General features: G+C 41.2%; 1 protein-coding gene and 1 long non-coding RNA gene across 3 annotated transcripts in view; one reads left to right on the forward strand and one right to left on the reverse strand.

Annotated features, from left to right (window-relative positions):
• Window positions 1-1,093: 1,093 nt before the first annotated feature.
• Window positions 1,094-5,483, reverse strand: LOC117417251 (uncharacterized). The gene is made up of 3 exons (XR_004546693.3): window positions 5,353-5,483; window positions 4,041-4,131; window positions 1,094-3,459 (listed from the first exon to the last, which is right to left on the reverse strand). It is a non-coding gene; the product is annotated as an uncharacterized LOC117417251 (long non-coding RNA).
• The window catches only part of LOC117417250 (DIS3-like exonuclease 2), an 86,816-nt gene continuing 77,502 nt past the window's right edge, over window positions 5,476-14,789 (forward strand). The window contains exons 1-4 of one of the 2 annotated variants that reach the window (XM_034029234.3): window positions 5,476-5,583; window positions 7,513-8,337; window positions 11,327-11,472; window positions 11,878-11,931. In XM_034029234.3, the coding sequence (XP_033885125.3) occupies window positions 7,530-8,337; window positions 11,327-11,472; window positions 11,878-11,931 (1,008 nt within the window). In that variant the 5' untranslated portion in view covers window positions 5,476-5,583; window positions 7,513-7,529. Of the gene's footprint in view, window positions 5,584-5,637; window positions 5,817-7,512; window positions 8,338-11,326; window positions 11,473-11,877; window positions 11,932-14,789 lie in introns of those variants that run through there. The other variant, XM_034029236.3, reaches the window with a different exon arrangement.

Here is a 14,789-nt window from a genome sequence, read left to right on the forward strand (position 1 = left end):
GTAATGGTGTTTAGTGTTAGTTGGTGTATAGTGGTGGTGTTTAGTGTTAGTTGGTGTATAGTGGTGGTGTTTAGGGTTAGTGTTAGTTGGTGTATAGTAGTGGTGTTTAGTGTTAGTTGGTGTATAGTAGTGGTGTTTAGTGTTAGTTGGTGTATAGTAGTGGTGTTTAGTGTTAGTTGGTGTATAGTGGTGGTGTTTAGGGTTAGTGTTAGTTGGTGTATAGTAGTGGTGTTTAGTGTTAGTTGGTGTATAGTAGTGGTGTTTAGGGTTAGTGTTAGTTGGTGTATAGTAGTGGTGTTTAGTGTTAGTTGGTGTATAGTAGTGGTGTTTAGTGTTAGTTGGTGTATAGTGGTGGTGTTTAGGGTTAGTGTTAGTTGGTGTATAGTAATGGTGTTTAGGGTTAGTGTTAGTTGGTGTATAGTAGTGGTGTTTAGTGTTAGTTGGTGTATAGTAGTGGTGTTTAGGGTTAGTGTTAGTTGGTGTATAGTAGTGGTGTTTAGGGTTAGTGTTAGTTGGTGTATAGTAGTGGTGTTTAGTGTTAGTTGGTGTATAGTAGGTCCAGGTTCCTGACGTGATTATAAGCTTGTTTCAGTTTCAAACAGAAAACTGGACAGGATTTATTGATTGACATTTAACAGCAGCCAATAACCACTATCGGCTCTCCTCACCGATTGGTAGATATGGGCATCAGGGGCGGGTTTAGTATCCTAGGAGATCTCAACTGATATTGTTAAGCGAGTGAACATTTTGCGAGTGTCCAAAATGAATTAAAAAAATCTACAATAATTACTGCAGCGGATCATGTGCAATCTACTGGTGGCAAACTATTTTGTAAAACCTGCAATGTTTCATTGGATCACATACGTCGAGCTGCGATCCAGCAGCATTTAGACAGACAGCAATCAAAAAACGAAAAAGTAATGCACTACTTTAAAACAAAACAAAACAAAAAAACTTTCGGAATCAGCGGCACGTGACAACGTAGTAATGTTAAATATTATTAGTTTCACTCAAGACAGAAGGCTACAGTTGGGACTGACTTAAAACACAATAATATGTATAAAATACATTAACAAAGCAGGTAACTCTTGATCGCTACATCGTCAACCTGTATTTGTTCACAGACGCATATTCTCAGTAACTTTTAGAAGCAACAACACAGATTACGTTCTTGACGCTTTTAATTTCATGGAATATTCGATTTCATTAAAATATTATCGATTTGTTATTGTGGGGTCCCAATCGATAAAGAATTTTATTATTATCGTTATCGTTACAAACCTACTGCATACCATTTAGGATTGCCATCTGGCCCTATAATTAGTCTAGCAGCTAGGACCAAAAAGGTTCACCCATGAAGCTAGAACATTTCTGATGCTGCCATGCTTTTCTATGACCTTTGTGGGCAACCCCTAGGGTGGATGTGGACTACTGAAGTGGTGCAGTTTTTTTTCTACAGAGGGGTTTGCTGAGGGACTCTGACATAAAAAGTATGTCTATGAAGAAGGGATATTTCAAGATAATCTAATCTTCTGTACTACAGGATGACAATAAATCAATTTACTTGCAGCAATTAAACTTCAAGAGGATGTCTGGATTGACTGAAACCTGATTCTTCTCAGCATTTGTCTAAAATCAGCATCATCAACATGATGATTAGAGGATTTTAATATTATTTATTTCTTATTTATTTCTTAGCAGTCTTGTCATGTGAATAAAATACAGCATGTGTCTCAAAGCATTAATTAGCCTTCAAGCACAAGACTATGAGAAATAAGTGACAGTTAAGATTCATCATTGCTCTCAGAGTCAGACAAGGCTTCAACAAGTCTGTTGGTGCATTCTTCATTATCACAAGAGCAAGCATCAGCGCACACCATTCCCTCTTTTCTACATCTGCATTGCTTAGTTGCACAAGCAGCTTTGCAGTGACATTGTGCAAAAGCCAAGACTGCTGCAGATGCTGTTTTTTTTTTTCATCAGCACTGGTGTAAGCTCTCCACCATCATCAACTTGCCATCCATTGCCAACTGGTGATGGGAGATTCAAAAACTGTTCTGTAGCATGCAACCATATGAAACTTTGATAGTTTACTCTCTTTACATGCTCTGAGAATGCATCCATTGTAGGTGGCAGCTTTTCACTGGTAGCACTTTTCTTCGAGAGAAGCTTGTATCTCAGCATGTCCAGTGATGAGCATTTTCTGTTGGCATATACCAGTGACATGTGTTGTAGAGATGATCCCATGGCATCACCAGTGATGGATGCAGAAAACTGACCAAGTTGCTTGAGGCCATCCAGTAGGTCACAATTTGCAGTCAGGGTCTTCATCCTCTTTCTTTTTCCTATCCCACTGAATGCACTTGTGGAGTCACAGCCACTCAATGCATTGATTGAGGGCAACACAAGGGAGATGTCAAGTCCAAGATCTTGAGCACCAGTGTGCATTGGGATGTAGTGCTTTTGTGGAACTCCAGTCCTGAAGAAGAGCTCTTGAATATCTAGCAGAAAGATAGATCTTGGGCACATGGCAGCAACATCCAAGTCAATGCTGCACAACACGTTTTACATTCAGTGTTTTAAGTGCATGCCTGATGTGTAGAAACATTCTTGAGTCAGCCTCTTCGTGGTCTGACTGGAGCTCTTGTACTCTGCTAATCTGCCCATGTTCCACCACAACTGCCTTTCGTGTGTCTGTGAAGCCCCCTGCCAAGAACAACTTTCTTCCAGCTGACAATCTTTCTTGGACAACCTCCACCCAATCATTCATCAAAACAATTTGCCATGTTAGCCTTGTTAGCAGGATTAGAAAACATTTTCTGTCGCTGTTTGGGCAGAGGAGTAGCTCTTCAAGGCTTCCTTATTTCCTGCATTTGGATTCTGCCACGTCTCGCTCTTTCTCCACTTTTGACTGACTGGTCATGAGAATAGCTGTCACCAACCACTGCAATGGGTTGCAAGTTTTGAGAATCATTCCTAGCAGTTTCTCAGAAAGATTTCCAAATGTACGACAATCACTTCTGCCAGTGCAAACCATGAGGATGATCATCATGAAGTCGACTACTAGTAGACTTGGATCTGTTGTGTTTGGTATTTCTGGCAAAATATGGTTTTGTTCTAACCATGACATGGTTGCACTTTTGATTGTTTTGCTGAAAGATCCATCCAAATTGAACACTGACAAAGGAACAGGGGAAAGCTCATGCTTAAGGAGGTAATGGACATCAACATCTCAAGCTTGTGCTATCACTGTCAGTTTGCTGAATATTTGTATGTCAATATTGTTTCTGTTTTTTGCTTCTGTTTGGAAGACATGGTCTTGTTGAGACTGGCAAATGTGTTCAGCTTTGGCCTTTGTATCGGGGCAAAGAAGTCCACTTCACTGGTAGAGACTCTCTTCGTAATGAAATCTGCAAGCCTCTTCTGTCCCTGTTGAATTCGTCACGTCTGGTGGTGCTACTGTGGATGTAGCAATGTTGATTAAAGGCTGCTGGTTTTCTGAAGATAAACCAGCTTCAATCTCAAATTGATTGACCATCCTCTCACAACTCTTTCCACATGCAAACCAATGGTGAGTATTCCTATATAGGTAGCTAATTAGGATGTTTTACTACCCAGCTCTGTATACAGCAGTAAGCATTAAATAACAAGCCAGTATTAAACAGCACTGGTTATATATATATATATATATATATATATATATATATATATATATATATATATAAGTTCACAATAACAACCAGTGCAGATAATAAAGCATAGTTGTATTTTGTTTCTTTGCTGCATTATTAATAATTACAGTATTAATAATCAGTAGCAATAATAAAATGCAGAAATAAACTCAGACATTCACCCACACTTATTTCATGTTTCTCACACAAAATTATTTTCTCCCTTAAACAAAATCAAACAGCAAAAATATACATATACAAAATTATATAAGTCATAAAACATTAGCTATTGACATAAAGCATAATTGGGTGGCTAGTTTTAAACATTGTTTTGATAGATTTTGAACAGGGACATTTACTGCACCTTACCTTCAATGAGTCATGTGATGGGGTGCTGGGTCAAGTCTCCCCACAATCTGGAGGCGCATCCATTTTTAGCGCTCCCCCTGGCTGCTAAACACTATAATTGTTTTGGGAAAAGATACAGAAAGTCACCAGGCTACACACACCATTGAAACAACCATTCTTTATAGGTGGCCGTTTTACGATACCAAGTCCCTCAACAAACCCACCTGTCATAACAAAGCATGGCACCAACACAAATGTCCTAGCTTTATGAGTGAACTAACTCAAAATGTAAGGTTTTTTCAAGCTTTTTTAAATCAGCAAGTAAAGTGAGTGTGAACTGCGTGAGAGGCTTCATTACATGCGTTTAATTGCGGTGGCGATTCTATCTGGAGAGCATCATAACAACATGTATTAAAATCATACTGCTTGAAATTTTATATGGTAAACAATAGCAAAATAGTCCAATTCCGCCATTTCTAGAGTACATATTTTCGGACTTACCCGCCCTATTTCTCGTTTAACCTCGTGGTTAAGTTTCTATTTATTGGTGTCTTGCTGCTTCACACAGTTCCGACTCAATCAGACAAACACAGCAAATCAGTGAGCTGTATCGGTCTGATTGATGGAAACGATCCTCACAGGAAGTAATTTCCGGCCCCGGAGAGCTCGCTTTTGTTAACAAGTAAACAAAACAATTGCATTCCTTTAGCGACAGTCCGCGCAATTCAGTCACTTTACATGTTCAATAAAATCAATGTAGGACTGATTTTATAAAATCACTGGAGATTAGATAAAGGGGCATTCAGAACAGAAAATAGGAGGCACTTTTTTACACAGTGAATTGTGAGGGTCTGGAACCAACTCCCCAGTAATGTGTTGAAGCTGACACCCTGGGATCCTTCAAAAATCTGCTTGAGGAGATTCTGGGATCAATAAGCTACTAACAACCAAACGAGCAAGATGGGCTGAATGGCCTCCTCTCGTTTATAAACTTTCTTATGTTCTTAATGAACGTGCAGTTACAGAGGTGAGCTGAAAAACATGACCTGTCTTAAAAGTGTCCCGGAATAACGGGGCCAGTTGGCAACACTCAGAAGCACACAGAAGCAGACACAAAAACGAATTTCTGCCTGTGGTCTGTCACTCTGTCCAGTAATTCTCAACGAGCCTATCAACTTTATAAACCTCTCTCTGTGACAAAGTCTGAGCGTGTTCTTAAATGGCCATCTCACCTTCGTGGCCTTTGTTTTGTTTTACCTTTTAGCTAGCTGAGTGGGAGAGAACGTCTACAGAGCTGAAGTTTTGCCGCCCAGTCTTGCACATAACTACTTACCTTTTTATTTTAAAGTAATTCAAATAAGATCAAGTCAACTACTGTGTTATTGCCGAATGTGACTTCTATTGTACGTATCGGCAGCCTTAAGGGAATTGGCTTCCCAGAAACCATTGCGACGCTGTTGTTACGAGTTCATGCCGGTGAAGTCTTCCCCGGAACAAAAATCTGCTCTACAAACTTAGGAAAGAGAGACTGCTGGAACAGGCAAAAACTGAACCCTTTTAAAAGGTATGGTTTTTGACCGTCTTAGTTTTCTTAGTATACACGTCAATCCCGACGTATTTCGCAGCTCGTGGTCTTTAAGTAGTTTCTTTGTCAGTTTTATAAATTTGACTATTCATTTTGCCGCTGCATCGTCAGTCTGGCGTGGACACTGTGTGTGTTTGAACCTTTTTGAATTATTAACACTGATGTTGCATTGCCGTTATTGGCAGCTGTGCGAGAATAAACGAACCCGATAGGTAAATTACATGTTTCTGTTTTAATTTACTTAATTTGAATGCCCTTGCATGTTTTTACGGCATTTTTTTTTAAATAGTAAAATGTTAAGCCGTGAATAGGGTTATGTAACTTAATATACCATTGGTTAAAGTTGACTATAATCCTCATTTATACTGAAACATTACAAATTACTAAAACGGTGCAAAGCTTGTTTTGGTGGAGTTATTTTAGTCACTAACATGTTTTTTCTAAATTTTTGGTTTTATTCTTGAATTTTTGTATTCATCCCATTTGCTGCTATTTATTAATTAAAGTGCAGTCTTTACTGAATGTTTTTTCCCGGTATTGGTAAAATGTGTTAATTGAACAATAACGACATAGCTGTCTATCCGCTGAATTGTTACACTCAAGATAAAACGTCATCATTATGATGTTTACTATTTATAATAATTCACGCAACAAATATCAAACGCTGTGCATCTGATAAACATGTTAACCTGGCGTCAATGCTTCAACACGTTCGATTGTTGATCCTCAATAAAAATGGATGCAAAGCACGGTGAATTTGGTAGGCCAACAGTTTTATAAACCCGGTAGAGGCTTTTACAGTTTCAGTAGCCTACTCCATTGGTGCGCTGCTGTTGTCTTTCTAACCGCGGTGGGGTGTTCATTGTGTCTCAGTAATCTATCTTGCTAGCTGTCTGTCATTTCCAGTTTGCAGTTCAGAAGGATGCCTTAGTTAATTTACAAATTGTATTTGTATGGAAATGAGGAAAGTGAGAAGGTGCCTGTATTCATAAGCATGTCCTTCGTTAATTGCACCTGTGCATGATGTTTTGGAAGCAGATAATCTTCTCCCAGCCTAAACACATTGTTCTTGATGGTCTGAAATGTCACCTGTTCGTTTAGAGCCCTGGAAGTTATCCTGTCTTAAATTTTAAAAAACGCCAACACGACATGCCTAAGAAATGACATGTGAGTCATACAGCATCAATGCTGAAAATATTCTGTACTCTTATTAGCAATACTGTTATCAATTGTATTTTTGCGTTAGAACCTGCTGCCCTTTGTTAAAGCCTTGTCCTTAATTAATAAATTGAACACATAGTCACCTGACCATGTCCTGTAGTACTGTGTTTAAAAAACAAATAAAACATTTTTATAATAGTGGGGGTAGTGGCGGGTGGGCAAGGCTGGTCAGCGTCAGAAATAGCAAACCTGGACACAGAGCTGCAGTTTAAAGCACCTTGGCACACTTAATAAAACATGCAAATCAAAACAGGAACAAACAGAAGGTTTAAATAAAAACCCTACAAACTCTTCAAATCAAACAATATAACACCCAAGCTTCGGCTATCCCAATGTTTTCTTTCTTTCTTTCCAGCTTCCTTCACCAAGATGGCCGTCAGCAACCAAACACAACATGTGTACACACACACACGTACACACACATGTGCACCCTGGAACAGAGCCTCTGCTTAGTCACAAATAGATACAAAAAAAAAAAAAAAAAATCAGGGATATTATTAGACCACTAGTGTTAATAAGAAGTAAAAATCTGTGCTTTAAAATCAATTTTTTCTTCCTTTTTTTAAGCCCACTGCTAAGAAGTGCTGTGGAGTGATGCACTGAACCTTTTTTATTGGCATTTAAAATGTGCAGTATTGTTCAATTCGCTTTAGACCTTGAATAACATCTTGCTGTGAATCTCTGCAGGCTCAAACCAGTACAGCATGGAGCATCGCAGACAGGCCAAGGGGTCTAACCCGTCTCGGGAGTTCAGACGTGGACAGAACCACATGGCAGCACCCCAGAAAGACGCCTACTCCAGGCTGCTAAGCCAGCACCACAGCAGCAAGTTCCGTTCCTACCTCAACCAGTTTGCCCAGCAGCAGCAACAGATAGAGGAAAGCCATGGGCCAGCTGTTTCGGACCCCATCCCAGACACCTCGGAAGCTCGTTCACGGAAAGGGGAAAACGAGATGAGGGAGACTGGGGGTAGGAATGGGTACTCTGCCTCCCCAAATAAGGGGGTGCAAGCCGAGAGCACCCTTTCCCTGTATATGGAGAAACTGAATGAACGTGGGGAAGCTGGGGAGACCCTGGGGGTACAGCAGAGCATGGCTGTCAGGCAGAGGCACAGCAAAAGGAAGGATACCAACACTAGCCAGGACGGAGATGTGGAATCTGGGGGCGAGGGAAAACAGACAGGCTCAGAGACTCAGCAGCACGATGCTTCTTCATTCAGGGGGCCTTCTGTGGAAATACCCAGTCTGCTGGAAACCTCTGTGAACAAAGGGATGGCCCATTCTCCAAGACAAGGCGCTGTTTTCCCAAAGCACAGCAGCGACGGGGGCCCTGAGAGTGTGCAGGAGCAGGACAAGAAGAAAAAACTGAAGAAGACGCAGAAGAAAGGGCGTCGTGACGTGAGGCGGGACGGGTCTGAATATTCGGATGGGGATTTGGTGCCTGCAGGGCAGGTTCCACGTAGCGCTGAGAAGCAGTCTCTCTCTGATAGAATGACTGCAGGCCAGTCCCCAGGTAATGCAAAAAACAGATCTAGTGGTTCTAAGAGCAGGGGATACCCTAGGTTTGATTACTCACACAGTTAGATTGTTTTGTGGCTTTTAACTTTTTTTCCCTTCACAAAATAAAGTACACGTCTAGTGCTTTGTTTAAGACTTGATATAAATGGGACAAGTGGAGAGTGGACTGTAGAGCAGTGGTTCCCAAACTTTTCATTCACATACCCCCTTCCAGACTATCAACTGTCTGCGTACCCCGAGCATACAGGTTTATATATATATATATATATATATATATATATATATATATATATATTTTAAATTTAGTCGTTGCCAATCAGTTTTTATTATTTTCTCCCCAATTTGAAATGCCCAATTATTTTTAGGCTCAGCTCACCGCTACCACCCCTGCGCTGACTCGGGAGGGGCGAAGATGAACACACGCTGTCCCCCGAAGCGTGTGCCATCAGCCGCCCGCTTCTTTACACACTGCGAACTCACCGTGCAGTCGCCTCAGAGCTACAGAGTTGGAGGACAACGCAGCTCTGGGCAGCTTACAGGCAAGCCCACAGGCGCCCGGCAAGACTACAGGGGTCGCTGGTGCGCGGTGAGCCGAGGACACCTTGGCCGACCTAACCCTCCCTCCCCCCGGACGACGCTCGGCCAATTGAGCCCCGCCCCCTCGCAGCTCCCATCCACGGTCGGCTGTGGAATAGCCTGGACTCGAACCGGCGACGTCCAGGCTATAGAGCGCATCCTGCACTCTAGCGAGTGCTTTTACTGGATGCGCCACTCGGGAGCCCCCACAGGTTTATATTTTAATGTTATTTAATATATTGTAGCGATCTGCACTATTGGAAACAGACTCAGGGAGACCAGAAGGGATTCGAAATTGACTCTTAATTACTGACCAAAATAAAATGAATAAACAGCGAATCCCTGTTCGGGCCGGGGCTCACGCCAAAATAACCAAACTATCTCCTCACTCCCTACACTTTCACTCGCTTTTTCCATCTTTCTCTCACACGCACTTGTTTCTACTTTCTCTCTGTTCTACTCAGGCATTTGCAGACACTCAGTCGGTTCTTTGTTTGTTTCTCAGGGTAGTCTCTCTCTTTCAGCCTCACACTCTGTCCCTCACATTCACTTCAACTGCTCCAATCTCCATCTGCTTGCATTCTCCCACTCGCGGCTTGCCCCCCCCCCCCCCCCCCCACACTTATATCTTTGGGGGAGGATCTGCCCACCGCACGCACGCACGCACACTCACTCAAGACGTGCCCTGTATCCGCATACACAATAATAGATACAATATAAATTACTATAATAATATAATTAGCGCATCTGATTTTCGGTTTTTAACCGATAAAACACCACTGATACAAAAAAAAAAATTAAATCAGTGTATAATAAACCCCCCGGAAAACACTGGAAATGGTTACTCAATTCACGTCACCACAAAAAACAAAAACCTAACACATAAAAAACAAAAACAAACTACCTTTCCCAATGTCCCTCGATCCTTCCTGACTTCTATATCCATCATTGATTCGTTCTGAATACTTTAAACCCGAATGGAGGCTTGTTCGCGGAATTTTAAGCTGTATTACTGTTAAGATATGGAGGATTTAAAACAGAATTGCAAATTGTGGCGAAATGTCCAAAAAATGCCTACACACAAAAACTGCAGGAGAAGGTACAAGTGTGCAACTACTGTCGAGTTACTACTATTGTGACAGAAAAAAAACGCTCAAGCATTTTGTAAAGTAACCGAAAACAATAAATTCATACAGTATATAAAAAGCGAAAGCCCAGAGGAAAACGATTTGTATAAAACTCGAAAATAGCTAAAAGTAAGCACCAAAATATGTAATTAATAAAAACGAAAAACAGAAATCCTAAATATAATATATAATTTGCGCTGTACGGTGGTTGGTGGTGAGGGCACTGTATGTCATTGTCTTTGTGTATCTTTGTTCTCATTGGGACCTCTTGGAGGTTTATAATAAACGTGCGTGCGGTGAACCAAAGTGCCCCGCAGCTGTGTGATTTCTGTGCCGTGCCATGCAAGACAAACTAACAAACTAGCGTCACTCGCTATTTCACACCAGAAATTAAAAGGAATTCCCAATGCTGTTTAAAGCTTTGAGTCTGACAGGTCTTATGAGAATGCAAACCCCCCCCCCCCAAAAACCTAAAAATGTTCGCCATTACACAATTTGTCCCGCGTACCCCCTGGACATGGTACGCGTACCACAGTTTGGGAACCTCTGCTGCAGAGTATATATTATTTTGGTCTGCTGTGGTAATTTAAGGGTGTCTCTCCCTGATTGGCCACCACTCTGCCTCAGTGCTTTGCTGAGCTTGAATCATGGCCATGATGGTGACACTCAGCCCTGCAGGGGTATCAACACACTGTGAAGGCCTTTTGATGCAAGATCGTTTTATAGAATAGCATATTGTCTATCCTGACAAATGAAGGTGTGCATGTTCAGATTGAATGACATTTAATTTAAGCAAAGGTCTTGCATAATACATGTTCTGACAACGTGAAAAACAGATTCTTAGACCCCCCCCCCATTGAGCTAATTGTGCATTATTAAGGCACTGTACCTAATAGCACTCCCAGCCTAATCACTTCAGATCTGTCAGAATAGAAGCTTTAACCTCAATTCCCTTCAGTTTATTAAATTATATACCTATTGGCTGGGCTGCAAGTACGTCTAGCACTTTGCAGTTTAATTGATGGCTTGGATCATTATTATAATCCGACACAGAAATGTTGTGGTAATGGGTCTGTGTTAACAAACAGAAGTACATCAAAGTTTCAGTAGTCACAGGGATGGAAATAAGACTCCCGTTGCATAGCAGTTTGATCCATTCCTAGTTTTAGTCTCGAATTAAAACCTGGATTGGGTGAGTCTGATATTGATGACTTATCCAGCTGTCTCAGAACAGTGTAAAACAGTGCTGACCTTGTCTTGATTTTGTGTGTGAGTTTTCAGGTAGAGGCTCCGGTTCTAATGTGACTCCCAATGACAATGGTAGACACAGGAACAATCCAGGCAGAGGAAGGAAGAGGCAAGTGTTTGAACCTTACATGGCACCTCAGGATGTGTCCGCAGGACTGAAGAGATCGGAGCTTCTTCAGGTAGGGAGAAGTCTTTGTGGGATTCACGAGGTCCGTACTGAGAGAAATATAAGAATGTGTAACTGTATAATTGTTTGGAATGATCATTTTAGGGGGGGGGGGGGGAAGCATTGTAAACCTATACTGGTTTGTGTGTGTTTTTATTTATTAACGTTTTCTTTTATTTGATTAATCAAAGCATGTGAACTATTGATCAATCACGCGTCGTGTGGAAATCATATGACTTTTCGCATTTATGTGAAGCTTTGTTATACCAAGGTAATGAACCGTTTCAGTCAATGCATTGATCAGTTTAACGGGTTTGTTTAATGCCTTTTTGTATTTGGGGTTTAAAGATTCGATTCATCCTTCTTTTTTTTAACATTGATGAAATGTTTGCAAAGATGTCAATTTTCTTCTTTACAGGGTCCATTGAGAATTAACCCCAAAAAGTACCACGAGGCCTTCCTTCCTTCTCCTGTAAGTAATGCCTGCAAGCTCTTCTCAGTCTTGAGTTAAATTTAATAAACCCTGTGAGACTCCATGAATGAACTTGTATTCCCTTCTCCAGTTGTGACGCATCCTGGGGTTGATTGATTTAATGAAAGGTAGTGTAGTCCCTTTTTGTAAACTACATATCCTGATAAACCACCGCTTGAATGAAAAGGTTCTTGACTTGTGTTATAAATGAACTTGCTGGTAAACATTGGGAGCCCTCCAGTGAAATATGCCTACTGTGGCCTCGCTCAGGAAGGTGAAAGAGCAAATCCTTATCTGGTGGGTGTAACACAATTTTCCAGAAACCGGGTGCACCTTTCAGAGTGAAAGGAGTGGGAAGCCTTTGTCTTCTGTTGCACGCAAGACTTTCTGCTCGACTTGCAATAAAAGCTGTCTGTCTCAAATCCCAAATTTAACGGCATGCTTTATAAATCAAACTGAAGAATATGAAGCCTAATTCTTGCCTATTGTGCTGCCACCCAGATTTAGCAATGACAGGCTGGCATTTGAAAATGGAGGCAATGGGTAGTGGAGACTGCCATATCTCCGAGGCTTGTGTATCAAGAGTCAGATTATTATAAAAAAAACATTTTAATCAGTTCTCTACTTGGTTGGAAGCCTAGTTCGGAGAAGTCAGTAAGCTTGGGGACTTCATAGGGAATTGACGAGAAAGACAGGAATCAATTTAGGTGACTTGATAGCCAGTGGCAACAATTTGCTTCTGGGGGTTTCGCATCCAAGGTTTGTAGTGAGCTGTTCCTTTTGATTTTTATACAGATTTTCTGTATAAGGTATCCGGGCAAAGCCAAGCGTTTATGAAAAGCTGCAGTGGCTTTTTTATATATATATATATATATAATATATATATATAAGCACTTTCAGAGCCACCAGCTCCTCACCCAATTGCATTTAGTAGGAAGCCTTTGATCTGGTGGTAAAAGCTGCAGACAGAGCCACAAAATCCCTGGTTTGAATCAGCCACTGTGTGACCACAGGGTCACGGTAGGGAGGAGGGGGTGAGCAAGTCACTTAACCTCCCGGTGCACCAATCCTTCCATCTGTGAAATTGGGTAGGAGCAGTACCCTTAACGGAGATGCTGCAGGTCACTTCAAGTTCAGCTTTCAAAAGGTACATGTTTTTTTTTGTACAGCTTCTGCATTGGCCATGTTAGGTGTCTTGAGTTGGGGTTAGAGCCTCAATTTGCCATTTGATCATCACAGATGACAGATTTGGGTTAGAATTCCTCACCACCCAAAAGGGACGCATGGTACTTCAATCTACAGAGGTGCAGCCTGGCTTTCAGGATAAAGGCCTTCTTCTTTAGCACTTGGAATAAGCTGGACGCAAGGAGAACGCAGTATAACACAATACTTAATATCCTTTCGTAAAGATGACTGCTGTTTAACATCACTCGCGCATGCCATTCTGCACCTAAATAAGCAGGCAGGTGAAGGCCGCAGTGTGGGTTGAAAGTGGAACACTGGCAGGTTAGAGGACTGCATGTTAACCGTGAACTTGTTACATTTTTTGGCTTCTCAATCGCAATTTTTTATTTATTTACTTTTTTTTTTTTTTTTTTTTAATTCAAGCACACATGAGATTAGCAGTAAAACATCTGTGGCAACATGACTTTAAATGAATGCAAATGTTTGGCTGCCCAGGCCAGACCAGAACCCGTGTAGGTTAACCCAAACCATTCCCCCAGACCCACGTCAAAAACCCTTTCTATACTTGAGGCAGACGTTATAAACACTGATCTGTTTTCTAAGAATTGAACAAGAAAGCAGGGCTTGGATTAAACATTACCTGGCCAATCTGTTCCTTGTCAAACTTTTTCATTTTGGCTACTAACAGTTCTGGCATGAGAGCTTGCTGTTTCAGGCCCCTTTCCAAACTAACCTGCGTTGCAGTGTTATTTTCTTTCAATTAAATGGAAACAAATACAGCCCGGAGGCATTCCTCTCACTGCGCTACAAGCCTGGGTTTTCTAGAACACATGTGACAGTTACAGCTATGAGGTATTCCCAACCGAAACCCTGGTACGATTCAGGAAAAAAAATAAATAAATGGGCAGCATATGTTAGTCACAAGCTTAACAGAAAATCTTTATCAAAAGGAATGGCTTACTACAAACCTTGGAGGCGAAACCTCCAGAAGCAAATGATTGCCATTGGCTACCGAGTCTTTAAAATGCCTGCAATCTGTCTGTGCCACTTTTCACTGTCTCCCTGTAATTGTGAATGGAAAGTTAAATATGCCAGCATGTGTGCTGTTTTTGTAAACTGCGGTAATATTTCTGCGCAAAAGTTACTAAGAATATTTTAATATAAAGAAAATGGCTGTTTATTGAACTGTGTAGAACCTGGAGCAATGGTGTTCTTTTGTCCATTGTTATACAGCAAGTCTGTGTTAGAATCCATTTCGATCTTCAGACTGCGATTACCATTCCTGTTCTCCAATTATAATTTTGGGGTAGAATTTGTCTATGCAGTGCCTGTATCAAGCATCAGATAGGGAGGGGCGTTGCACTTGACTGCCATTTGTCATCACATTAGCATCTGGCTGCGTGCCTGCGGAGCTAGTATTGAACTTACAGTGTGACCAAGAGCGTTGGCGCATGACACGCTTCTCTTCATGCAAAAATATTCCCTATAAAAAAAAAAAAAAAAAATAGCCCAAACCACGTGAACGTGTTTAAAGATCTTGTCATAGGGTCCTATAATATTGATTTCAGTTACAGCTGGCAGAAGAAAAAATAAAACATTTGGTATTGCTGTACTAAGTTTTTATTTCGAGTGAAAGCTTTGATTTATTCTAGTAATGCTTAAGTACCACTTTG

The sequence above is a fragment of the Acipenser ruthenus genome, chromosome 12 (assembly GCF_902713425.1).
Source record: "Acipenser ruthenus chromosome 12, fAciRut3.2 maternal haplotype, whole genome shotgun sequence".
NCBI classification, from domain to species: Eukaryota; Metazoa; Chordata; class Actinopteri; order Acipenseriformes; family Acipenseridae; genus Acipenser; species Acipenser ruthenus.